Source organism: Haliotis rubra, unplaced genomic scaffold (assembly GCF_003918875.1).
Source record: "Haliotis rubra isolate DU_JTF1 unplaced genomic scaffold, ASM391887v1 Scf1770, whole genome shotgun sequence".
In the NCBI taxonomy this organism is placed as follows: Eukaryota; Metazoa; Mollusca; class Gastropoda; order Lepetellida; family Haliotidae; genus Haliotis; species Haliotis rubra.
In genome coordinates, this window is record NW_025765748.1 from 24,874 (window position 1) to 52,392 (window position 27,519).

Below are 27,519 nucleotides of genomic sequence, written 5' to 3' on the forward strand. Positions count from 1 at the left end.
GCTCCAGATTTTCTTTAAACGAGATTTATACTCGGCCCGAAGTTTTTCTTGAATCTGGGCATTCTGGAGCTTGTCTCGAACTTGCATTCCAAGATAGGTGTAGGCCTGATCTTCCACAAGATGCTCAATAACTCCTCCCCCTTGTAACCTGACCGATCCATCATTAGTTACCTTGCCACGTTTCAAATGAAGAGTATTACATTTGTCGAGTCCAAATGTCATGCCAATATCATTAGAAAAGGACTCGACAAGGAGAACCTGCTCTTTCAAATTGGAATCTCCTTTGGCAAGGAGTTCGATGTCATCCATGTAAAGGAGATGAGTAAGAGGTGTTGGGGATCGGTGCTGAGGAGGTCCGGGATGGTAACCCTCCTCTTTATTGAGGAGAAAGCTCAAAGGATTTAGAGAAAGACAAAAAAGCAAAGGACTAAAGGAATCCCCCTGAAATATTCCCCTTCTGATTGGAATAGATTCCGAAGTCTGCACCTGCCCTTGTGAGTACATCTCAAGTTGAGTCGACCAGCAACTCATCAAAGACTTGAGTAAATCAAGTAGTCGCTCAGGGAGGCCAATACAATGAAGAGACTTCAGAATCCATTCGTGAGGGACAGAGTCGTATGCTTTTTTGTAGTCAATCCAGCACATGGAGAGGTTGCGGTGATAAGTTTTAGCCTCTTCCAAAATCATTTTCTGTACAAGAAGTTGATCCTTGCACCCCCAACATCCCTTTCTTGCTCCCTTCTGCTCTCTGTAAATGATATCATTGGAAGAGCAGTAAGATGACACGAGGTTTGTCAAACACCCTGTGAATATTTTGTATTGTGTATTCAAACATTTGATAGGGCGGAAGTTTTGGGATCAGTCAAGTCTCCTTTCTTGGGAGAAGTATTGTGCGACCTTGCAGAACCATGGAGGAACATCACCTGTGTCCACAAGAGTATTGAAACAGTGTAGTAATGGTGTTTGGACACAGGGGAACAGTTTCCAATACCGGTTTCGAATGCCATCAGGCCCTGGAGCTGTATTAGATTTGGACTTTTTAATAACACTTTTCAGGCAATCTGGTGAGATGTAACAGACAAACGACCTAGTTACCTTCTCATGCATTGCATGGTCATAATCACGGACCCATGGTGCCTCAAGGTTACAGTTGCCGGGTACAGACCACAACTATTTCCAGAACCTTTCATTGGCATCCATGGGAGGCCGTTTGTCATGTTCACCATCACCTTTTGTTTTCAGTTGCCTGTAGAAGTGTTTTTCATTGTTTCTAAAAAGTTTATTTTGTTTGATGAATTATTTTTCTTTTCCCATTTTTTCTTTCTTTCAGTCCAAACCTTTATTTTGGCCTTAAGGGAATCGACAATTTGGAGAAGTACCTTTTCTTTTGTTGTCTTGTATTGTATTTTTAATTTTCTCCAAATTGACTTTTGCCGTTTTGACATTGGACTCCCTGATGATCTTAACTTCAGGCACAGTTCTATCCAGGAAATGTATTTTCTAGTTCCCGTTAGTTTTACATGAAACCGGTTTTTCTTTGGTGTATTGTTCTTAGTGTTAGATGTTTTTTCTTTGGAAACTGTGTGCATTTCCTCCAAGGTTCGAGCGGCAGCATAGACACAACAATTAACTTCATGTTATGAACAGTCCGATGAAAGTTTCATAGAAATAATATCATTTAATAAATTGATTTCATTTTTGGGAAAAGATTCATTTGTTTGTTTAATTGGCCTCCGATTTTCTAAAGGTATGCCAGATATTTCATCATAAATAGAATGAAACAAAATATACACATGGTTTTCGGAAAGATCTGCAACTGAAGAAGAGGAAGATTGAGGGTCTGAAATTTCGGGGCCAATTAGCTCTTTGTCGGAAGAGTTTCCATCAGCAAGAGGAAAGAGGTTGACACGGACGTTCATTAGAAGTTTCGGGTCTGCTGCCACTTGAGCATTCTGTTCATGCAAAGGTTCCTGACGGGCACCAGATGTGGGTTGAACGGGCTCACGGGGCAAGGGATTTTTAAGCCGCCGGAATTGATCTCGAAGATTTTGCTCCGTCAGGTAAGCATACATGGGCATGGCATTGTCCCAATGCAGCTTAAGCGACTTGCCATTTATTCGTGGATTATCAGGCCATTCTGTCGCTTTCGCACACTCTAGTAGTGTGGATTTTAGATGGTTTGACCAAGATATTCTTGGCCGGGTTCTGTGCCTTCCCCTGGGGCAAGTCCCATCTCCAGTAAGGTTGGTTTGACTACCGGAGGAAGGCTGACTGGGCTGCGGAAGTGAAAGACTATACTCTTCTTGGCTGTTAGTAACCCAGTGAAAAAACAGCTTCGGGGGGTCAGCCCTAACTGGGTGATGTACGTTTGGTTCAGGGAATATAATTCCCCTATCTAGGCCCACCACGGAGAGGCGTACATCATCAGGCCTTTATTATTATTATTATTATTATTTATTACCACATGCTACAAGACTGCTGTGGCCTTTTAAGCTCAGTGGAATCTGTTTCGTCGGATAATGGAGGCGTTGCTCTCAGGCGTTGACGTGTTTTATATACTCTTCAAAAATAGTAGGAGTACTTAATTTCTAATTTACGATTGAAAACAAAAGGAAGATATATCGGAGTCAATCAATACTGATATGATAATAATGAATGTTTTGGAGTGCATCACCACGTGCACTTCCTTACGGCCATGTTAATCCAGCGTAGTCGGCGGCCTTTGACGTGGACGCACACGTCTCCCTATCATGTCCCAGACGTGTTCGACGGGGGGAAGATCAGGACTCGTTGCTGCTATGGCAAAGGATAGATGTTGTGTTGGAGGTGATTACTGACGATACGTGCACGGTGAACACGGGCGTTTTCATCCTGGAAGACGAAATGACGACCGAAATGCCTAGCAAATGGGACAACAAAGGGTGTCAGTATGTTGTCCCGCTAGTAGTCAGTATGTTGTCCCGCTAGTACTGGCCTGTGACACTTCCTTGCACAACATGAAGAGGGGTTCGGTCAGTCATAACGATACCATACCATACCATAAGTGACCCACCTCCAATCGATCGTGTGGTCTCATTCCAAGGCAACAATATACCTTATTGTTCAAATGTCACCGGCCGATGCGGGGCCATTGTTGGGTTTCACCAATGTTACGGCGTGCGTGAGTTTAGTCCACATCTGTGTCACATCGGTGCCGTTGTCACAAAAACTAAGGATGATCGGAAAATACCCTTCCAGTCACTGACAGGTGGCCGGCAGGGTATCTGAATTATTTTGGAAAATATGGAAGGCTAAAATCGTGAAGTGACTACCGGGTCATCTGGCGGGAATCGGCCGGTCATACTGATACCCGGACAGTGTCCTTCCGATGTAAACCAAATCGTTCGTTCCCGAACAGGCGCCGGTCGATCCCTGCATTAAAATCGTCCGGTTCCCGTTCGCTAGAAAAGGAGCCCGCTCAGTGCCCGGTCAATCAAATTTTCCTCATCCACATTTCAGTAGACAGGAAGAGAGGTAGAAGTGCAGAGGTAGAAATCGCCATGATGCATTCTCTCCAGCTCTGCCATCAGAGCCTCGAACTGGCCGGACGACGCAACAGCTAAGGCCTTACCCACCACATCTGTTGACGCCGCTCTAGTCTTGCCACCCCTTCTTCTTCCTGCAACAACTCTGCTAGAACGACATTCCGACGATGTCGGGCTTTGGCACACACCATACGGAGCCGGGTCAGTGTCAGCAAGTGTGGTAGGTCAGGCATCCTTGGGACCTATGCTGCTTAACCCATTCAGACCATTATTTATATTCCGGCCCAGGTACGTCAAGATATCCGGTGTCTGAATGATACCCGTTGAGCACCTGCTCGATGCTTGCCTAGACCTTGGTCACCTCCTGACTTAGCTTAATTGTACCGGTCTACGAACGGGAACAATCCGAGTATTGAGCGATTACCGACAGACAGCTTTTTTGTTATCCTACCACTCCAGCGCACTGAAACAAACAGTCCGATTCCCTGGCGGTCTGGCAGGTGCCTGCAGGGTCACTGGTGGGTTGCTGGAAAATGTGCCACAGATCCGTTACCGATGGTAAATATATCTGACTTATTTCCTTCCGGTTTGTCCACGATGTGTCAACGGGGTCTTCCCGTTCATTTCTTCGTCGCAAGACACGACCAGGCCTGTCAAGGAAGTCCAAAGTGAATCTTGACTCAACCGAAAACACGACACGTGACCAACGACGATACCTCCAGTGACTGCGTGCCCTACCCCATCCTCTTCTTGCAGCCATGTGGCCCGTGAAGATCCGGGGTAGAATTGGTCTTCAGCAACCCACGCTTGCCACAAAAGGCGACTATGCTTGTCGTAAGAGGCGACTAACGGGATCGGGTGGTCAGGCTCGCTGACTTGGTTGACACATGTCATCGGTTCCCAATTGCGCAGATCGATGCTCATGCTGTTGATCACTGGATTGTCTGGTCCAGACTCGATTATTTACAGACCGCCGCCATATAGCTGGAATATTGCTGAGTGCGGCGTAAAACTAAACTCACTCACTTACTCTTGCAGCCATGTGACGATCAGTCAAGGGTGGCACAACATGGAATCGTCGAGCATGCAAGTGAGCTGCATGGAGTCGATTTCTGATCGTCTGACTGTTAATACGAACACGAGTAGGATGATACAGATTTGTTGCGATGTGATTGGCCGTTACAGTTCTATTTCTTAAAGCCTGGTTCCGAATGAAACGATCCCGTACTCTTGTTGTTGACCATGGTTGACCTAAACAGGGCCGATCGTAAACATTTTGGGTTTGCTGATATCTGTTCCAAAGTCCGCTAATGACTGACTTTGAAACATTGAAGGTATTGGCCACTTCACGCTGGGTAGTGCCGGTTTGCTATACGCTAGCTGCACGTAAACGTTCATCACGCTGCATACGCGCCATTGCAAATTAAAAAACCCCGACTAGAAGCAAACACTAACAAGTGTGTAATCAACAGATACAAGATGATTGTCAGAATTAATGGTCTACAGGGATGTATGTATGTGTGTGTTATGTATGTATGTGTGTGTTATGTATGTGTGTGTGTGTTATGTATGTGTGTTATGTATGTGTGTGTGTGTTATGTGTGTTATGTGTGTGTGTGTGCGTGAGCGCGTGTGCATTATTATGCATGCATGCTGATGCTTGGGTTTACCCATTATCCTAATATCTGAAGCAGCTGTTCAAGAGGAACGCATGAAATTGTAGCCAAATTTTATGAAAGATAACTTTAACTGGTACATGCATGAACATGAAAACTATTGATAACAAAAACCAGGCAGGACTTTTTTTTGTCAGATAGCAAGCGTCAGCACCAGACTATATTCAGTCACAGCTGTCAGCTTTTTATATGAAAGGATTACTGAAACGCGGTGATAAGAATATGCGTCCTCAAATCGATTAAGTTTTCCTACTACACACAGGCATCTGTCACTTAAACAGACCAGATAAATAGACAAGTGTTTGTTTGCTGCTTAACGTTCCACCAAGTAATATTCACGTCCTGAGTTACGCATTAGTGCAACGCAATTTCCAAGTTCAAAAAGGGTTTTATACAAATACCATGAAGATGTGTGTGATAGATCTTGACATTAAGAAATGTCTCGTTTATCGCTCCTGTACGTTTCTATTGAATCATAACTCCGTTGTTAACATTTCAGCAAAACATTTTAAAACTTGACAGACAGATTTTCCGCCATGAAATGATGACATCGTTTATCACCCCAATTTGTCTTCAATACATGATATGTCGTCATTTTTATTCATTAAAAAAACGTTCTCATCGACTCCATCAGAGTGGAATCGACAAATTCCTTTCCACATTGATAAGAAATCTCTGCTAAAAGATTTTCCTCAGCCCTTGGGTTAAAACCGAGCATTGTTCTAAAACTGCTTGATCAAAGTTGCAACAGTCAGGTCCCCAGTAAAGAGTCTTATTGAAGACGTTTCCAAACTTCATGCATCAGTAGCCAAATAGATTGTAAATTCCCCGAATTTGACTAAGGTTGAAAAAACTCACTAAAACCACATGTTTCCGTGTTGTGTTTCTATATATACATATCCACATAAACATACACATACACATACACATAAAGATATACATACACACACACACACACACACACACACACACATATAAATACACGCACATAATGATACACATACACATAAAGATATACATAAAGATATACATACACATACCCACACACATATATATATATATATATATACATATAAAGATAGACATACATATACATATACACATTCATATACACATACACATACATATGCACATAAAGATACACATGCGCATAAAGATACACTTAAAGATAAACATACACAAACATTTAAACATACACATACATGTACAGATACACAAGATTGAAAACATTCAGTAAAACGTTCTGAACGTTTTATGGTACACATAAATTACCTATTATGTCCGATGCAATTCCCAGCTTTGACTTGTGCCATACGTTCCCGAATACTTCAGCTGAACAAAAGACTAGACATTGCATATCTTTATGATGGACTCTACACTAACACCTGGTATTATCACCATCTGATAGTGATTCATTAATACATTATCTGCCATCGTATCGCACGGTGAGAATCACTGGATTGTCTGGTCTAGACTCGATCGTAAGAATTGTAATACTGCGGAAACAAACCCCTAATAATGATGTACATTTATTCAGAATTGTACAATCGACCTGCTTTTAGCAGTGATTCTTATGGATGACAACAGCAGAGAAGGGAACAGATTGCATTGTTAGATTTGGCCGTCCAAACCGATCGATTACCTGTCATATGAAGACGCTATAGTGTTGTTGTACAATTGGCAAACATTCACTCACTGCTGTCATTGGATGAATATCACATGGTACGTATACGTGGTTGACGTAGCATAAATATCGTCCAGACCTTCGCTTGAACGTAGTTGGGCACATTAGGTATGCATGCATGCAATCACATGTGAGTCACTTCCACCTGATGTACGCACAACAAGCTTCCAGATGCCATGCTACTATGTGATTACTGTGGGGATGAAATACTATCAAACTCTGAACGTGTAACTGTGTATCAGAGGGATGAGGACGTGTGTTATGTACCCCAAGGTGGACATGTACCTGAAGGGTGTGAACAAGTAACTGTTTCTGTGCACGGTGATAGTGTGACATATACCAGCCAGGGATGGAACGCACGAAGAGGCTTTGAACCTGTTTCTGTCTATGTCAAGGAACAAGGAGTAATATATTCTAGAGGATCCACAATAGTAACAGGTTTTATCCCTGTATCTGTATATGCCAAAAAACAATGCAATGATATATATCCCTACAACAAGCCATCCAAACCCCAGCAGCTCGTTCACATCGCGTGTTTAAAGTGAGTATATCAAACAACGATATTTAGTGTTGAAAGTTTTTTTCTAGTTTGATGAAAAAGTTAGCATTGTGTTCTTTCACCCTATTTGCAAATATGTGAAATATATCAATCAAATGTAATCGTATCGGACGTTTGATATTATCCAGGAACTGCTTGACATATACTCAAAGGCAAAAAATATTGTAATTAACTTGAGTGGGTTTTGACGATCTGAGACAAAAACGTAATTTTTATCTTTGACATCATTAGAAGTTTTAATTTTACTAACCTTGAGTGATAAAGGATACATTCATGTATTTCATACAAAAATATCCAGTGTTCCTCACAAAATAACGTGGATGACATCGCAACGGGGAAGCTGTTGCCGCTCTCAACATTTGGGCATTTTGTATGGCTTTTCGACGGTGTAGTTCGGAGCTTATAATCACTGGTATGGCGCACAGTTCAAAAACCCATTCCACACAACGATACACATTATCAGCTTCTCATAGAAATAACTTCACAGTTAATAGAATGCAGTTAACCTTCCAAAAATAACATGTAAAGAAAGTCACAACTTGGGGAAGTTAATAGCATTTTCAATTAAAGATCAAATTGTTCACATTTTCACTCACGATTTTATTCTTCTATATGAGTGCAGTGGGGGCAATAAAAAGATGCATATCTCCCGAACGCGGACTTCAGTACAGAACTGTAAATGTACCCGGTGATCACAGGATGAAATCTTCACCCGTTTGACAAACACTACTCCGCGATAGTATTTCATTTGAGCAGACGCATCACTTTTCATCATCATTTTCATGACTTAATCTTTTTGTACACGCTGCCTTTTCCGTTTCCCTCTAGCCAAGTTAACACCGCTCCTCCCTTTACAAGGATTACTCTCCATGGACAACTTCTTCTTTCTACTTTGCTTTTCCTGGTGCTCACGTATACGTGATATGACATCATCATCGGTGATCGCCTTGCCTCTACAACTTTGCTCAAAGTGTTTCTGATCTTGGCTAGATGTACGTTTTTTAGCAGCTCCCCTCCACGAATTTCAAGAAAAGTAACAGCTGCTGACATGTCATCTATCGTGCGTGGAGTCTTTGGAAAAGACAAAGCTGGAGAGACGGACGTGCTTGGAACGACCTCACTGTCTAGGGGACACATCCCTGACTTCCTGAATGAAGATATGCTGTTTGATATAGTCATAGTGGAAGTGTGAACCTTGCAAGCCAACTTGCAAACATCGTACTGGGTGATAACCTTCCCGCCAGTTTGACGCAAGTGTGAATGACATGCTCAGAAATACATTCGGATTCAAAGGGTCCGTAAAACCCAACATCTAGAGGCTGTAGAAGATGACTGTTATGTGGAGGGAGTACAAACAGGATGATGTGGTTCACTCTAGCCCATTCAATGAGACTCAGCGAGACGTGACTTTTGTGACCTTCATACAACACGCAAGTACAGGGTTATCAGACGTGCGTTCAGGAATGAAGTTGAGAAAGTGGTTCTTCATATAGGTAGAGAATATGTATGTATTTGACCGTTCACTTTCTGAGACAGCACCTTCAACTCCAGGTAATGATCCATCCAACAACTCATCCAACATGCGCTTTCTTGGGAAAACCGAAAAAGGCGGGATCGTGGTTTCAGATGCGCTCACAGCTCCAAGCATAGTTACAGTCTGAGATTTATCAGTTGTTATTGCATGCGGCTTGCAGTGTTTTCTAGCAACTATTATATTATATTCTGGACGGAACGACATCTGCAGACAGATCTTTTTCATCAATGTTCCACAGTGACTATAGTTTATCCCTAAGATTGTGTCTCTCAATGATCATAGCTCTCTGAAATAGTTGTTGATGGCTTCTCTTGGAGCGTACCGTGCTACGAACTGACTCCAACTTGCATGCTTTTTGCAACTTTAGGTCAGGATTTTTGTCGATAAAGCTATATAGGCAAAACAAACTTAAAGGGGATGCCTTTTCTCTTAGTCCCAGATTCACAATGTAATCTGAAAGAAGGTTTAAAGTCTCAATTCTCGTGTACCCATAACCAATTTCACCCAGCTAGCTAAAAGGGCTCCTTGTTCTTGAGAAAACATTGGTTGAGGTCCAGATTTTACAGTGTCAATGCCTGCTCGAGGTTTAGAGCCACACTTTTTAAAGGGCCTTTTATCCTTTGACTTCTTGAAAGCACGAAACGCATGCAAAACATGAACTACCGACAGGGTCCTGTTTGTGTTATGGATTAAGTGTATCATAAAGAATATTAAAAATGCGTTATAAAACATGTTTTCATTGATATAAACAAATGTGTTGATCACACTAATATTGGCCTTTGAATATATTAGTACATAACAAAGTGACTAAAAACTGTTGAAGACACAATCAGGTCAATCAGCGTGGATAACACACTAATATATTCTCAACGAATACTTGAACGGAACAAACGCATGCTACATGGTGTGTTTGGTAGTTTGGTCCTTACACGCTTGGTATATATCAGTTTACAAAGCCGGTTTCTTTTTCCTTTTCAGTGAATATATTCCACGTTGTGAGAAGGCAGTTTCTAAATTCCTACAGTATGCGTCATCGACAGCAAACATCCTGTCCATAGGGATCCACGTGAAATACCTGTATGGAGTAGGACAAGGAGAAGACAACAAAAAGAAGAAAAGGGAGAAAAGAGATTGTAAAATCCGCCAGTTGTTGGAGAAGGTGTCCGCTTTGAGAAACTCCAACTCTGGATATATACTGATTCATCTTGTTGGTCTGGCACCTGGGGATTCTTTCACTGGCGCTTTCGATGAGTTTGTGGATACAAAGCTCCACGACTTGATTCATGATGGTCAGTTATTTACTAACGTGTACCGGAAGGACAAGCTGAGTCACCACAGCAAGCTTCGTGATTTCCATGACTTTCTAGCTCTTTACGTTAGTGCTTCTTCCATCGTGACTACAGCTGACTTTAACACAAAGCTTGCACTTGACGACTGTATTGTAGACATTCCTGTGGAGACGCTACGTACATTTATCAGAAGAAGGGGAGAATTCGAAGGAACATTTCACACTGTTCTTACTGAAATAAATACTGTTCATGATGTTGTGAGTGCACACGAAAACAGGTCAGTTCAACTGAAAAGTCACTTTCTCAAAAAGAAGGGAGATCAGGAAATAGTTTCTCACATCATTAAAAATCTTAAACTTACTGAGTACGTAAGTGCACTGAGTAAACTCGAAAATGGAGGTTCATTTCTATATGGAGTGAAAGAAGAATGTGTTTTTAAAACGGAATATGGATACGAGACCAAAGAAATCCAAATTCAACCTGTTCGCGTGGACCATGCAGGTAATTTACAGGATATACTGAAGGAGAAGATTTGCGAGACTGTTCTTGTGTGTGACTTTGATGGAAAGCAACTTACTGAACGTACAGTTGACATTCGTTTTATCCCCTGCCCCACGAAACGAAAAGAGTCGTGTTGCAATGATAGCATTAGGAATCACAACTCAGAAACAGCTGGGCAGTTCATTATTCATATCTTAGTTAAACCCGTGAATGGCGTGGTGTTTTATGATCCACGGGGGCCATTGGCTTACAAAAAATGATCCCACAAACAAGTCAATCACCCGGATGGAATTCCATGAATGGTTCCGTGCTTTCACAAAACCTCTGGGAAACAAGGCATAGCTGAGGCAGCTGATAAAGCAGGTAACAGATCTCATCTGATTATTCATTGTTTACTATGCATGTTCTGCGGTTTGTGAATGACAATTCATTCAAAATTAATTTCATAATTTCGTTGTTATAAAACCTCATTCATGAACTGAGATAAAAAATATATACCCAAAATCTGCTGGAAAAATAAGTTCACTTGAAATATGTGCATACAAGTATGAAATGTGAGATGTAATGTAGGATGTTCCATGAAAAAGTGTGCCCCATTTATAAATTGTTTCTGAGTGAGATTACAATCGTTATCCCAGAGGCTCAAGAGGCTTTTTTAAACCAGTTTTTACACCCAGCAAACCGCTGTCCTCAATTGAATTAACTGCAAAGTGATAATTAGAGAATAACCAACGAGGTACGAGTGATTACGGGAAATATGGCCGAGTTGACATAATGTTCACAGTGCCGAGCCTTGGCGAGGCACTGAACATTATTTTAACGAGGGCATATTTCCCGTAATCACTCGTACCTCGTTGGTTACTCTATTTATTACCCATAATGTAATTTAAAAGGAAGAGCCACGAAATAAAAACCACCCGGAGACAGGACTTGTGACCTTAAACAGCTGATTCGTATTCATGCGCGTATTAAACCTAACTTTCTCCAGCGGTAATAACATAACTTCGCTATGGAAATAGTACATCATAAAATCGCTTTAAAATACAACAAAATTATTATGCCTGGAATAATTGATTAACATTTGTTAATATGATAAAAATGATCTTTTAAATATATCATTGAAACACACTCTGGCAAAAACCTTTCAATTTTTGGGAAAGTCAACGGTTAAAAGTTGGGAAATCTAAAAGACAACCATCCCACGAATACATCTAGAAAAAGTTTTCTATCAAGAAACTCAACAACTTTGCAGATAAAACAACATTTTGTTCTGTGGAAGGCGTGTTACACTCTCGTCTTAGTAGAGTACAGCAGTTCCAAGAAGGATAACTCTAGTCGGAATCCGAGTCTATGAAATGTGTCAATCTCTGCATCGGCCACTGGGACCAACCTCTCAGATTGATTAGGAATGCATGGATATAAAATGTCATCTTGAAGAAGAACATTTAGCACTGATTCCGGTAAGAAAGGAGCTGTTTTCTGGTTCGATGGCATGGACGCCGTGTCCGACTTACTTGTTACACTTTCAGTTAACATTTTTAGTCGGTATCTTGCTGTTTCTATGTCCCCGAATTCAGTTTCAACAACAAACAGGTTTTGGGAATTCAAGGGCTGTAAAATTCTTATCACTCTTCCTATTTGGTCACCGTCAACTTTAACTAGGTAAGGGACCTTGATCGGGGTTAGCCTAACGGCGGCCATGTTTGTTTACAAACAATGCAAACGATTGTTTGGTGTTTTTTTCAAAGATTATATAATTTAAAAAGACTGGTGCTATTTACAACGCAGTTTTATTCCAAAATAATAACGTCTAATAAAAAGAATGTTCATATTCTTTAACCTTCACGTTTTCTTTTTTAGATCTCGGAATGTGTGATTACATTACATAATGTCAATTTATCAATGAATCCATGAAACTTTATGAATGAACGTAGTGTGTGAAAGTAGTTCCGGCATCCAATGAAAATGTACAAATATACGATCAACCAATCAACGTCGAGAATCACTAAATTGCACATTGTGCAAATATCAAAAAGATATTACACGGGATCTCCTCACCCGTATGGGTAATAATCAACCATATTTGCCGAGGATCAAAGTCTGATAAAATAGGTCTCAATGCTTAATACAGTATAGATTAGACAGACAGAAGAAATTGCTTTTCTCTTGATAAATTTCCAATCTATGCATTGTTTTTCCAGGTCAAATCCTTATCCCTATGAAAATGTGGAAGCTGCTGGTATGAATAGTTTCTGTCCTTATAAGAATTAACTGATTCTCATTTGTATACGAATTCTATGTGTAAAATCTCTTTGTACATTTAACATATACGAAACTTCTTTAAAATGATTTTCTTGAAAAGACATCTTTGTTATGAAAATTTATGATTTTTATGTTTCCGTTGAACTTTCCAGAATGAAATCGCAATAGAGAAAGAGAATGACGTAGCCTTGGCAACGAACGACTTCTTCAGACCTGACCTGAAGCAAATTGGAAACAGCATCTTTGAGATCAAGAAATACTTCATTGACGAAGGTAATCTAACTGTGAGAATGAATTAGTTGACATTTTTGGCCGTGTTGCTAAAGTCGTTGTCGAAAATCTTCTCCTTTATCAACTTGTGACAAAAGAATTATTTGTTGAGACTAGGAATCGGAGGCTAAATACACATCACTGAACGCTTGTTCTTTAAAGTTTTAATCATGTCAAAAGAGAAGTTGGCGTTATGTTTTGGGGAACTTGTGAGTGGTACCGTTGTCCCAAAATACAGATGTTTCAAAACAGTTCTCTCATTCTTTCAGATACACAAAACATGGGATTATTCTAACCATTAAGGCTTAAATTCAGAAAAATGAGACTACTCTTTTCTTTTTTCAGGAGTTCAAACGGTAGCACCATCAAACCTTGAAGACTCTTTGGCAGAAGTGAAAGACTGCCTCTTAGGACTGACACAAAACCATGCATTTGTCTTAGGTCTTGATCCCAGAACTGATAAAGAAGTAGAAAACAAGAACTATCCAAAGAGTGAACCATGTTTCATGTTCTTATCAGAAACTTTATCATTTGCTCTGGATTTTGCGACATCGTGCCGTCCAAATATTGTCGTGTGTGATGTGTTCATAGCCTTCCCTTCCATGCCAACCATGGTCCTGTCAGTCGTTGATGGGGACGAAGATTCGGAGGAAGCGCTGGTATACAACACGTCTGTGGCAAGAGGTGTCAGAGATAAACTTCTCAGATTTATGGACGAAGATGTGAACTCAATACACGGCGTGATAAACACGTCGACTCTCAAGGACAGTGTCGTATTCAACACTCGCCTGAAGACTCTGACAAACGACTCCTTTCGTTTTGTTCCAAAATATTCATTGCTAATGAATACTAGAAGACATGATAGGATCCTCACAGCTTTTTGGGCAGGTGTTGCTGAAACAAAGTCGGTTCTGAAAGAAGAAAGTGGAGACACCGATGGCGACTATCTGAGATTTCTCACCAAAGAACAATGTATCATTCTGGTGGAGAACATAAACAGTAAGGACGTCGAGGTCAAGTGTATGCCCGGTAGTGGAGCCACGACTCTGATGCTGGAGGTGGCCAGGAGACTGAACAGACTTGGGGACACTCTGCTTGTATGTAGGTCACGACAGGAGAGGGACAGGCTCAGGTTTGTATCTTAAAATACAGTCAACAAACGATGTACAAGGACTTAATTATTTTCTGTTTGTGTCAATGACTTAATGGTAACCATTTACAGGTCCGTCTGTCCATCGGCGGTGTCCGTGAATGACCTCAGCCATCTTGATCTGTCCCCAAACATGAACATTGTTGATGAAACAAACAGTGTCCCCCCTGAAACAAGGCGTCACCGTTGGCAATTTACAAGATGTAAGTACCCATATATAAAAATGTACTTCATTTTTGTTAATAAGCTCACATGCAATAACCTCCTGAACATTGTGTAGATATGCTGGACTTAATCACTGATTCATCATAGATATGCACAATGCTTTTAAATGGTCTGTTATAAATAAACTACTCTACTAATTATGCATAAGTTACAAGAGCGCTTTTTGTACTTCAGATGTAACTGATATCAAGCAGTTCGAGGACAGGAAGTGGGTGCTCGAGAGGGTAATGTACAGTATAGTTTTGTTGTGTACATAAACTAGTGGAATGTACTCTATGTACCTCCATCAATCAAATACTCTTGATGATGTTCATGAGAAAGATAATACTACCTTATGCATTATTTCTTTAGAACATTAATGATTGTACAAATAATGTTAACTTTCAAAAGTAATTTAAAGTTATTACGAGCTAAATGTAATCCTAGGCAATATTTATATATCCATTGATATCATTCATATTTATTCGTTGTCATTTTTTGTTATAAACAATCTGTTCATTGTATTCTTCAGGAGATTGACAGTAAGGAGAAACTCATGGATGTATTTGCAAATGGTAATTATTTTACCAATGAATGATATCATATCTTAGCACATAATTTAGAATTGTGGATTGATGGGTACTGATGACATACATACTGATGGTTATGATGGCGCTTTGTGAGAGGTACGATATCATGTTTACTTTCCCTATTTTGTCTCAGAATAACAATTTCATTACACTGCTTCAGATATATGGAGACGAAAGATGGGATATCTTCTTGGAGACTTTGATGTGCTGATACTGCTGTTCGAGAAGATAAAGCCAGATGTTGTAAGTGCAGTAATAATCTTATTAGTCTACATTATTTGTTTGAATCGCAATAATTCTTTTTCTATTTCGCTTTTGCTTTGTAAATGATGACATACATAGGCACAATGAAAATTCAAAGATTATATTATCATCTTTTTCATCTTTACTTTTCAGCGGCACCATCCTTCAAGTGATAATATGTTAACTTATGGAGGATGTGAGTATTCCGAGGATGTTCAGAGGAACGATTTTCCAGTTGTCATCTTCCCTTTATGTTGACTATTGTTCCATCTCTTCCAATCTTTAGTGTCTGTCTCACACTTTTAGATAGAATAGAGCATGCTCTTCTCACTGAGATCTCAAAGAGACCAGTCGCTTGTTTGTTTGGTTAAGGTTTAAACAGTTAGGGTCGTTGCTGTACCATTTAGTATTTAGTTCTGGAAACACAAGAATATATTTATATTAAATACTATGCAGTTGAAAGCCAATATAAGATGCAGTTATTTCACTTTTACTTTAGAGTTTACAGATACATGTGGACTTTATACAATTCGGATTTGTTTTGATGCATTTTGATATGTGTTTTAATTCTCCTTGAAAGATATTTTAATTAATTTTTTTCCAAGTATTTCCTGCATTTACCTTGGGTAAACACGCGGTGACAAAAGAAGCAGAGCTGATAGCATGGCAAGAAAGAGTAGCACACGAGGAGAGTGTTTTCCCGATTTTACGCTCGGTAAGAATCCAAGTCTATATTGGAACAAACTAAACCATATTGTTATTAGACACTCATGAAGCAGGCATTGTGGGGTTTTTCAAACCTCAGTTGTTTCAACTGGGTTTTTCGTTTTATTTCAGGTTATGGTAAAGGATAGAACCAGTCTTATCTACCAAGACGTGAAAATGGCTTTCCTAGAGAAAGGTAAGTAGACATCATCATGTTTCGTCATTGTCCATAACATTGAAGATGTAAATCAACATCAGTCGGTCATTTTAAAATGTTAGCATTAATCTTCTCTATCTTCAATGAATATTATATGATAAAAACGTTTGCAGTTCAATTGTTTTCACCATCAATATATTTCCAGTATAAATTTTAACTGTTTGACTGACACCTATTTCATTATATAATGTATCCTTAATTTTGGAAATCTTAACTGTTCCTTCTGTGTGCGGTTTCATTTCGAAAACACAAATTGTATTTTACAGTCTCAAGAAGAGAAAAGAAAGGACAGGAATCGTCACAGATTTCTGAGACCAATTGTTGGAACCAACAGAATACCGCAAGTGCATTTACGGACATATCCAGCGACGCTAAAGATGGACAGAAGCAACACAACACACATGGCTTCGATGAACTGAATACAACAGATGGCGAAGATGAACAGAACACAGATGGCTCAGATGGTCGTACGTACCTGTCATGTCCATGTCTTCCCAACTTGTAACATACCGATTGACACAGGCATTAACTACTATCCAAAGATTACTGTTCGGAATATATTTCTATTCAACAAAGCTACTCTTTATAGTATTCAAGGCTTAACTATGAATGTACTGCGATGTTCTAATTTAATCGTTAATAGATGATTCCTATGATATGATAATCAATTGTTTCAGGGAAATCGTCTTTCATTTACTGTACATCTTTGTATTTTAAATACATACCTATTCACCTTCTTACACATAAATGAAGGATTTCTGAACACATACCTATTCACCTTCTTACATATAAATGAAGGATTTCTGAATACATACCTATTCACCTTCTTACATATAAATGAAGGATTTCTGCATACATACCTATTCACCTTCTTACATATAAATGAAGGATTTCTGAATACATACCTATTCACCTTCTTACACATAAATGAAGGATTTCTGAATACATAACTATTCACCTTCTTACACATAAATGAAGGATTTCTGAATTCATACCTATTCACCTTCTTACATATGAATGAAGGATTTCTGAAAGATGTCTTTTCATAACAAAGGTTGAATATATACATTGATAAAGACATACATATTCCTGATTGTTTTAGATTCGCAGAAGTTCTGTGTACCAGGGGAGAAAAGCAGAAAGGGGTCTTCTTCAAAAGTAGGTATTTTGCCGTCTGCTACTTCAAATGGTCTCATAATGAGATTTCACTGAATGGTGTTAAATCTATTTAGTAGCATTAGTTCAGTTAAATAGGGTGATAGTCAAATAATTTTCCCCATTTGCTAGCGTGTTTTGTTGCACACATGCCGTGAATCAGGATAACATGTATTACACACACTTTCCATAAAGGCGAATGTCCACACGGACCATTTTCGAGATTAATACTAATTTCAGGAAGCGCTGACAGATAACAACACTGAAGACCAGTTGAACATCCAGGACACAGATGGCGAAGGGTCTGAGGGTCGTGAGTAACTGTATCAATCAACAATTAAAGCTGGTTACATTGTTGTTCTGTTTCTCTTATGTAGTGGTAATTTAAACATATTAAACACGATATATTGAGCCAGTGAAATAATGAAACATCAACGGTTGTAACACAATACTGCATTTCTTTCTTCTTCAGGCATGCAAGACATTGAAGATCTAAATGAAGAACTGGATAGTCTACAATCGGTAGCCATTTACATATTCATGCATACTAGATATGTACACATGAACCCATGCAACTAAATAAACTAAACAAAATATAACACGTTGATAATTGAAGTTGCTAATGTTTCAGACCGATGTAACTGATATACAAGCTTTACATCTTCAACAAAGCAACCTGATAACTTTTTTACCACCATATGATCCAAGCGATGATGGCGGTGATCTTATGCTTCTTCCTCTGCAACTGTTTCAGAACAGAGATCACAGAAGGAGACAACTTCACAAACTACAAACTGACTGTTGGACACTCGGCAAGTGTAGTCTAACTTGTATTAACAGTGATGTTTAGAAATCGTATCATGTACAAGAGAATCAACGACTATAATATAAGGCAAATTACTGTCGAGATACATTATTAGAATGTATTTAACATAATGGTATGCATCGATAACAACAGTCAAGTTCTTGTGGAGAAAAAGCTTGATTCACTTGACCGTGTAAAATTGTATGATCCGTTAGTTTAATAAAATTGCATGCGATAATTAAGTTATGCACATTATATTAACTATTTTCCGTCCTTAAGACGAGTGGCAGAACTCCGTGGACTACTTGATGCGGTACCCGGAAGTTCTATCCCTGTTAAATGTGGAGCTACCAGGAATGGACAGTGTAAACAGTTCCCATCGAGAAGACCAAGATGAAAGCAACTTGCCAAGAGGAATCAAACACAGACAGAGCACATTCTTCACAAAAGACTCAAAACTAAAGGTAACAGTTGTCTTCTCTTTACTATGTATCTTTGGGTTTGTTTGTTTTTATACACTGGACACCCAACAAATCCCCTCATTGCTATATATGTCAAAAGGTCATATTTGAAAATGCAAGGCAATAGATCCAAGGGTAAGTTTTGGTTAGGTCAGGTCTATAGAGAATATACAGATATGCAATTGTGTATTATGTCCACGAAACACTGTTTTGTGATAGCATACCAAAACACAATGATAAATACCCTTCATGTCAATAGTTGTCTGACGTAACATCGAAACTGGTTGAGGTGGAAACGGAAGATGGATATACTGGAGAAGGTATCAATCAGGCTTTGTAAAAACATTGAATAAGATTCCCCACATTGAACCTAAAACTATGCTTCTGTTCGTTCGTTTGTTGTTTAATTCCACACTCAGCAATAGTCCCCCTATATGGCGGAAAAAACTATATAATCCTCTTGCCAAATAAATGTGAATTTGATTGAATGTCAATAGATTGTATTTACTGTTACTTAACATGGAAAAATATAGTAAATGTACAAAACGTCTATACGTCATCATTAATATATGTATCAACACGTTCTATCAACACATTCCATCCTGTGTGACCTTCAGATGGATGTCACAGCACCTTCAGATATACGGGTCTGATTCATCAGTTGAGGAAGTACCAGCACGGTTCCCTGAAGAAAGGCGATTTAACTGCACTCACACTTAAGGTAAAAACATGGACAAGGTGAAACAGGGTCGCATGCTCATGATATGGTTTGATTTGTACTATCATTCTGCTTTTGGCAGAGAGTTCGTACGCATACTGAAAGGGTTAAGTCGCATTTTAACTGTTTATTAACATACAAAAAGTGTAAAGACCATATAATTTTCAAAGTATTATGCTATAGTTTGTCACATTGTGAAGCTTTTCGGTGTTTCTGAACGTTCGTCTACTATATATTCCAGGTAATGGCAGAGGACGGGCAGCAACTCGCAGATCTGACGACAAAGAATCACACCTTGGAAAAGGGTGTGTACATTTTACAAACATAACTTACCTGAATAATTCTTTAATGTAGCACCTGGTAACATATATTAATATATATGTGAAATGTGATGTTTTCGTGTTTCCTCAGAACACATTTTTCCTGCGTTAAATTGTTATTGTTTGTTTGTTTGTTGTATAACGCTATTTCTGCAATATTCCGGAAATGTGGCGCTGGTCTGCATATAATCGAATCTGGACCAGACAATCCAATGACATTATGAGAGTCAACACAATCAACATAGTCTCAAGTCTCATAGCCTGGCCACCCACTGAATTTAAGCTCCTCGACCAATGTAAAAATTAAACTGCTGGAGTAACTTAAGACACCCGTAATATCTGAAGATCTACTTATCTGTAAGCCTGTGCAATATTACCGGTAAACCGGTATATACCGTACAGTATCTCGTTATACGATTATCGCGATATGGTTCAGATTCAGCCATATAGACTAATATATTAGGTCATCCAGAGTTAGCTGCCTTTGAATTGTCTACCCTTGATTTCCATAGCTCTGAAAGTGCCAAAATACATCTATTTCTGTTGGTTTCATGTAACATTTTACAAGTGGGGGTATCTTTATAAGTGGCTAAAAAGGTGCCGAATATTCTACCAAATGCTTTAATTTTTTTGGGTTTGAATGGTTTCATATGTGACATTTTGGACTAATTGGACTCGAATGGACCAATTTCTATTTGGACTTATCAGTCGAGCCTCTGGCACTGAATGACCATATCACAATTCACAATATTTTCGTTTGTTTCCATAATGGGACATTTGTTATCAATTTATCATAAAGGCCCATTCTTTCATATGGAGCCGCTGTTTGGGGAACACGGCAGTATAGTTGTATTAATGCTGTTCAACATCGGGCAGACAGATTCTTCTTAGCCCTCGCTAGCAAAACTCCAAAGTTAGGAGTTCATGGCGAAATGGGCTGGGTTTCTCGGTATACGAAACAAAAAATTGAGGTTTTTCGTTTTTGGCGTAAACTTCATTTACTTGAATTCAGTAGATTATCTAGTGTTATTGGTAGATGGTCATTTATTTGAAGGAGATCTTGGTATATTGGAGCTCATAAATTATTAGTTAGTTTTCATTTACCTATAAATGACCTGTTTCGTATTTCACATGAGGAGTTTGTTGTTGCTAAAGAACATCTTAAGGCGTTAGACCGTTTTGATTGGTTTTCAGGGTTTTGGAATGATAAACGGCAGGACAATGGAAATAAATTACGTACTTATCGTCTTTTTAAAGATTTATTACAGGTTGAACATTATGCTGAAATAATTCTACCTAGATCACATAGTATTATCTTGAGTAAATTCCGTTGTGGCACTTTGCCATTAGAGGTAGAACTGGGTAGATATTCTCGTCCGAAGTCTCCTCTTCTTGAAAGGGTTTGTACTCGCTGTAGTAGCAAAGCTTTTGAGGACGAATTACATTTTCTGGTTAACTGTGATTATTATTCAGATCTCAGATATAACCTTTGGAAAGAAATATCCAGTGTCCATCCTACATTCCCATCTATTTCAGCAGTAGACAAAATGATACTTTTACTTACAAATAACCAGTTCGTAAAGCTCCTTGCCGCACTCCTCCATACTATGTTTGGCGCCGAAATATTTCCGTAGAAAAGTTTAATCTATAATGTAATTTGATAATAATGTCAACATGTTTGCTATTTATGTAATTTATGCTTTTTAGCGCAGGGAAGTGAATGTGTGTGTAGGCTCGTGCGCTTGTGTGTGCGCACTTGTGTGTGTGCATGCATGCGTTTGTATTTGTGTATATGTGTGGACTTGCGTGTATATACGTTTGGGTATGATTTTATTACCAATGTTTTTATACAACTGTGACATCTGTGTTTAATAGGCCTTATGGCCGGATGCTGCTTTTAAATTCCTGTAATAATGTAATGTCTTTTTTTTTTTATGAATTCGAGCATGTGACGCGTTAATATTTCTTCTTCTTCTTCCTAAGTCTTATAAACTTTGTAGGACTGTATAATGCCATTTGAGTCAAGGATCTTAGTTATTGGAGGTCACATGAGATTTATACCTCAAGTAGTTCACCTAAGTCATGTTTTTGTTTCATTTTGCAACAGTACATGTTAACGCATATTTATGTTGTAGTTAAATCTACATTAAAGTTCTATATCATTTTATTTATCTGTCAACCATTGACATACAGCCATACACAATGGGGACGCGGAGCCTTAAAGTATGGTGTAACAGCAACTAAGAAGATGATGTCGCACACAGAAAGCTATTATGAATTTATGTTGTACACACTTGGGCAGAAACCTTCCAGTCAATATATCACAATATGTTTTGCAATATCTCTTACATTATTGCAATATATCGAAATATGAGAATCAGGGCAATATCCAGCCCTACTTATCGGTTACCTCTTATAGTGCAAATGCAAATGCAAATTTCGACCCGATGAATAAAGAGATAATATAAAGTTAAACAATGTTTTACATTCACGTTTCAGGTTTTGGACGCCCTCTACATGTTTTGGGAATGGAAAGGCGGCCTTCACCCATTTCATGTATGTATTTCTAGGAGTGTGTGAGAAAGTGAGTGGAAGTTTGAATTAAAGTAAAATTGAAAGTTTAAAAAGATCATAGGCATGTGTCTAGAAATGTCACATTCAGAACAGCCATGTCCTCGGCCAAGAGTGACATTGTTGTTAGTGAGTTAAGTACAACTGGGAGATAACCTTAGCACAAATACATTTTTGCGACGTAGCTGGCATATAAGTTCGTGACAGTTACGCGTTCTCACGTGGAATCATAATATTAAGATATTATATTAAAATAATTTGTAATAACTGAAGCTAACATAAAATATTAGCAAAAATCTTTTCTGTAAGAAATAGTTTCTAGTTTCTGTAATGTTGAGGAGAATTTACGAATCATACTATATCACACAGAAACGCAATATATTTGTCACACGAAATCATAATATTTATTCTGAAACAGAATTATTATATATATATTCTCAAACAGAACCATAATATATATTCTAAAACAGAATCATACTATTTATTCTTAAACTGAATCATTATGTTCCTTGAGAGGCATTTTAGAAGTTGTAAAGATGAAGGAAAACCAAGTTCTATGTAAAGTCAGCTTCTTTATTGCAATGAGTGCATGCGACAATATCATTATGTTTATTCTAAAACAGAATCATAATATATATTCTAAAACAGAATCATAACGTATAATCTCCTATAGAATCAGAATAGTTTTACTCAAACAGAATCAGAATATTTATTCTCAAACCAGCTGAGGTGTCTTCTCCATGTGGGGCGGTGGGGTAGCCTAGTGGGTAAAGCTTTGGCTTGTCACGCCGAAGACCCAGGTTCGAATCCCCACATGGGTACAATGTGTGAAGTCCATTTCTGGTGTTCTCCGCCGTGATGTTGCTGGAATATTGCTAAAAACGGCATAAAACCAAACTCAGTCAGTCAGTCAGTCTTCTCCATCTCATCTCTGGCTGTACTGCGAAGCTTCTAAACATAACTGAAACGGACATAAAATACTAGAAGAACTCTGTTCTTTGATAAAAAAAGTTTCCACTCCAACCTTTCAATCAGGCTGAATTTGTCTCTCAGGTGAAATTTCTATCTAGAATATACACTTGGATTATTCAAAATTAACTTTCAGCCAATGATACTTAGTCTCTTTGTATTTTGGCAATTTCAACTGACCGATGAACATAGCTGTAGCAAATTAGGAGCCACGTGACCATGTGGGTAATCCGATATAATTGTCCCGGTTTACTTCACAGTTCTTGCGGAAATCGAGTTTTGCGTTATTTTACAACTTTATAAGTTGAATTTGCAATTTTGATAATTTGTTACTGTATGTCCATACCGAAAGGTATCAGAATCTGCAAAGTTGTGTTTTGCGTTGCATGTAAGTTGTAAAATATAAAGTCAATAGTGAGTGAGTATGGTTTTACGCCGCAGTTAGCAATATTCCAGCAATGTCACGGTGGAGAACACCAGAAGTGGGCTTCACACATTGTACCCATGTGGGGTCTTCGGCGTGACGAGTGGGCGCTTTAAATAACCACTATAAAATCTAGGCCTAGGCTACCCCACCGCCCCCTAAATTCAACTTTTATACTTTTATAATTTTACCAGTTTTTCATAAAATCACTACAAAGGACCATGTTTCCTCCGTCCGTCACTATTACTTCTTTTCCAGACATGACAAAAACCTTTGATATGAAATGTCATGTACTCGAGATGAGAGTACCGTATTTGCGATACGAGTACCGATCTCTGAGAGAAGCAACTCTCTAACAGACGGAGGTATGGTCATCGTGATGCTCTTGAAATCAGCTTCACCCACCCCCCAACCCACACCACCACCCCATCCAACTCAGTTTTGTGGAACACTAAACGAGTTGTTTATAGAGAACATTGATGCTGTAAGAGTCATATAGCCCCGAACAAAGATATATATGTTCGCACTAACAGGTTATCAAATAACTAAACTATAAATATTGTTATAGACACACAATATAAATGATAAAATCAATCTTTCAGACTGAAAGGTCAAACTAATATCTGAAAATAGTTTGTAGTCATTTTCACACAACCAGTTCAATGTTCCATTTATTCAAACATTAGAACAACACCAATGTAAACGAATGTTTAAAAGCATCTTCCTTTAGTGCAGTAACAAATCGTTTCTTATGCTAGTGGTATAAAACCAGATGTCATTCCATATAGAAACGACTCAGAAAGTTGACAAAGTTTGGACATCCATCTCTGACCAGCGTTAGTAAACATATCGCGACACACTGACTGACGGTGTAACTGTGAAAATGACTGAAGCGGACATAGAAGTTACCTGTTCATGTGGTGTACGATGAACACAGAAATGTCAAAACTACCCTAATACACGACACTGTTAAGTTTATTTGTTTATATAATGTGACAAATTCATATAGAATCTACAGACAAACACTTTTGTTGAGAAATCCATTTACTGAGATCGTATTTTACTCCCGAACATCGTCCACGTCTTGCAGATATCACAACAATGGGGGTAAATCAAAAGTGTACTAAAAATTCTTTTATATTACGTTTTTCTGTAAACTAATCCACTTGTTTCTTAATGAAATGCATTTTGAATTCTCGTAGTAATAGTTTTACGTAATAACTCGTAAAACTAATATAGCTCAGTAGTGGGAGATATTCTACACAGATGAAAAACACAGACGGACATTCAGCGCACTGTTTGGAAACAATCCACAATCAGCCGATATTTTAGTAAATATCTTTCTGTGTCTCAGTTTGTGACAAACAGTGAAATAAACTTGCTACACAACAAATACAATGTTTATTTCCAGGTCCTAAACTCCACCTGGACGCGGCACGGGCGAACACAGACGAGTGCCACGTAACAACAGACGGTCAGTTGGTCAACTCGCGGTCCGACACACGGGATGTGGGGCAGAACACACTACAGAAGTACTGGGGGACCTCTAACTCCCCCATCCCCCTTATTCCATCCTCCTCCACCCTCACACCCCTACCCACCACCCCCAGGTACTGGGAGACAGAAACCAGGGTGAGGGTGGGTGGTGGGCTGTCACTGACAATCCTGGAGATGGGACTGTGTGAGGCAGGACGGGTGGACAGTGAGATATTGGTTTCTTACCAGCACCGCACCTGGTGTGTCCGAGTACAGAGATGTAACAGACACGGGGGGAGTATCTGTACCAGGGTGTGGAGGAAGGAGGAGCGGGGCAAGTGTCACCAGAACACCATGTCCCACGCTCCCGGCACACAGGCCACCCTCCACTATGGCGTTGTACTGGATGTGGGGAGGGGACGAGTGGCATTCATTGACCTTGACAGACAGGTTGTTCTAGACAAGTATAACGTTCAGTTCAATGAGCCACTCGTCCCCATGTTTGGTGTTGGGTCGTGTATGTCTGGCCACACTGTGTCCATGAGTCTGATCAGCGGGGAGGACATCAACATGACTGACACAAAGAAGGCTCTCATCTACCAAGCGCTGAAATAGAAAATTACCTGGCCATGAAACTGTGAAATCGGCCATGAAACCGTATGAAGTCAGCCCTGAGGCTGTGTGAAGTTATCTGTGTAACGGAGATATTTCTATCAACTGTTTCAGTAAATGATTCTAATGACGTGTGATGTAAGTCAAGGGACACAGAAGAAGTGAACACACAAAATGTAAAAATTGTTTCAAAACCAGATTTCTTTACCTTATATTGATATTTTATACCTAAATAAGTTTTTTGAATCCACACACAATTGTTGATATATTGAAATTATCACAGTAGTTGATGTGAATATGTCACAGTAAAAGCATCTGAGGAGATGACTCAGAACGAGTGTTTCGACAAAATGTAAATAATCATTCAAACAGGACTTCCTCTTCTTATACAGAGCGGTGCCGGGTATTACAGCTAATACCATATCCCGCCTAATTCCAGCACACACCACCCCCAGATACTGGGAGACAGAAACCAGGGTGAGGGTGGTGGACTGTTACTGCCGGCCCTGGAGATGTAAGATGGGACTGTCTGAGGCAGGACAGGTGGGCAGTGGGATGCATGTGTCTCTACATCGCCGCTCCTGTAGTGTCTGTGTACAGAGATGTGACAGACATGGGGAGCGTCACCAGAACACCATGTCCCCTACTCACGGCACACAGGCCACCCTCCACCATGGTGTTGTACTGGATGTGGGGAGGGGACGATTGACATTCACTGATCTAGACAGACAGGTTGTTCTAGTCAAGTATAATGAGCGATTCAATGTCAGTGGTTCAATGAGCCACTCGTCCCCATGTTCGGTGTTAGGTTTCCGTATTCTGGCCTAACTGTGTCGAAGTCTGATCAGCGGAGAGGACATCGACATGACTGACACAAAGAAGGCTCTCATCTACCAGGCGCTGGAATAGAGAATTAACTGGCTATATGGGCCACCAACTGGTGGTGGGTAGTTCTTCATTGCGACCGCCTGTTGTGTTCTCTTCATCCATTAATAGGAGGGCAGGATCTGAGCTGAAATGGGGTTTATCGTCGTACTTGAGAATATTTCGCTCATATGACCACGTGCATGCGTGTGTATGTGTGGCTGCTTGTACTAGCCCAGACTTAAGCTGGTTTTATAGTGCTGGCTCACTGAGATACCATGCCGCTGTTAAGCATGAATACCCCACTCAAACTCATTCTACTGACTCCGAGTGGTTGATAATATGAGAAACATGGAGAAATTAAAGTACTTAAAGTACTGATGTATATAAGTAACTTATCATTTAAGATATCCGCCAAGATCCGGGTCAGAATTTGTCTTCAACAACCCACGCTTGTCATAAGAGGCGACTTACGGGACTAGGTGGTCAGGTTCGCTGACTTGGCTGACAAATGCCATCGTGTTCCATTTGCGTAGAACGTTGCTCATAACGTTATTTACTGGACTGTCTGGTCTAGACTTGATTATTTGCAGACTGCCACCATATAGCTGGAATATTGGTGAGTGCGGCATTAAACAAAAAAAAGCCCAAACAAACAAATAAATCAATTAACATGAACCTAAGCCTGGAAATACAATTTGAAGACAAGAGGGTAAAACCGGTTATCTGTCATACT

The 27,519-nt window shown here is 39.4% G+C and overlaps 1 protein-coding gene across 2 annotated transcripts in view; it reads left to right on the top strand.

The window, feature by feature from the left end:
* LOC124273157 overlaps positions 1-26,246 on the top strand; it is a 33,470-nt gene extending 7,224 nt beyond the window's left edge. The window contains exons 2-23 of one of the 2 annotated variants that reach the window (XM_046708378.1): positions 9,956-11,130; positions 12,969-13,006; positions 13,182-13,302; positions 13,645-14,431; positions 14,522-14,652; positions 14,849-14,898; positions 15,186-15,228; positions 15,404-15,495; positions 15,640-15,682; positions 16,092-16,201; positions 16,324-16,387; positions 16,675-16,875; positions 17,511-17,566; positions 17,804-17,876; positions 18,036-18,085; positions 18,318-18,375; positions 18,648-18,832; positions 19,089-19,149; positions 19,447-19,550; positions 19,789-19,852; positions 22,367-22,423; positions 25,243-26,246. In XM_046708378.1, coding sequence (XP_046564334.1) covers positions 11,067-11,130; positions 12,969-13,006; positions 13,182-13,302; positions 13,645-14,431; positions 14,522-14,652; positions 14,849-14,898; positions 15,186-15,228; positions 15,404-15,495; positions 15,640-15,682; positions 16,092-16,201; positions 16,324-16,387; positions 16,675-16,875; positions 17,511-17,566; positions 17,804-17,876; positions 18,036-18,085; positions 18,318-18,375; positions 18,648-18,832; positions 19,089-19,149; positions 19,447-19,550; positions 19,789-19,852; positions 22,367-22,423; positions 25,243-25,922 — 3,132 coding nt within the window. In that variant the 5' untranslated portion in view covers positions 9,956-11,066 and the 3' untranslated portion in view covers positions 25,923-26,246. The remainder of the gene's footprint in view (positions 1-9,955; positions 11,131-12,968; positions 13,007-13,181; positions 13,303-13,644; positions 14,432-14,521; positions 14,653-14,848; positions 14,899-15,185; positions 15,229-15,403; positions 15,496-15,639; positions 15,683-16,091; positions 16,202-16,323; positions 16,388-16,674; positions 16,876-17,510; positions 17,567-17,803; positions 17,877-18,035; positions 18,086-18,317; positions 18,376-18,647; positions 18,833-19,088; positions 19,150-19,446; positions 19,551-19,788; positions 19,853-22,366; positions 22,424-25,242) is intronic. The other variant, XM_046708379.1, reaches the window with a different exon arrangement.
* The last annotated feature ends 1,273 nt before the right edge of the window (positions 26,247-27,519 follow it).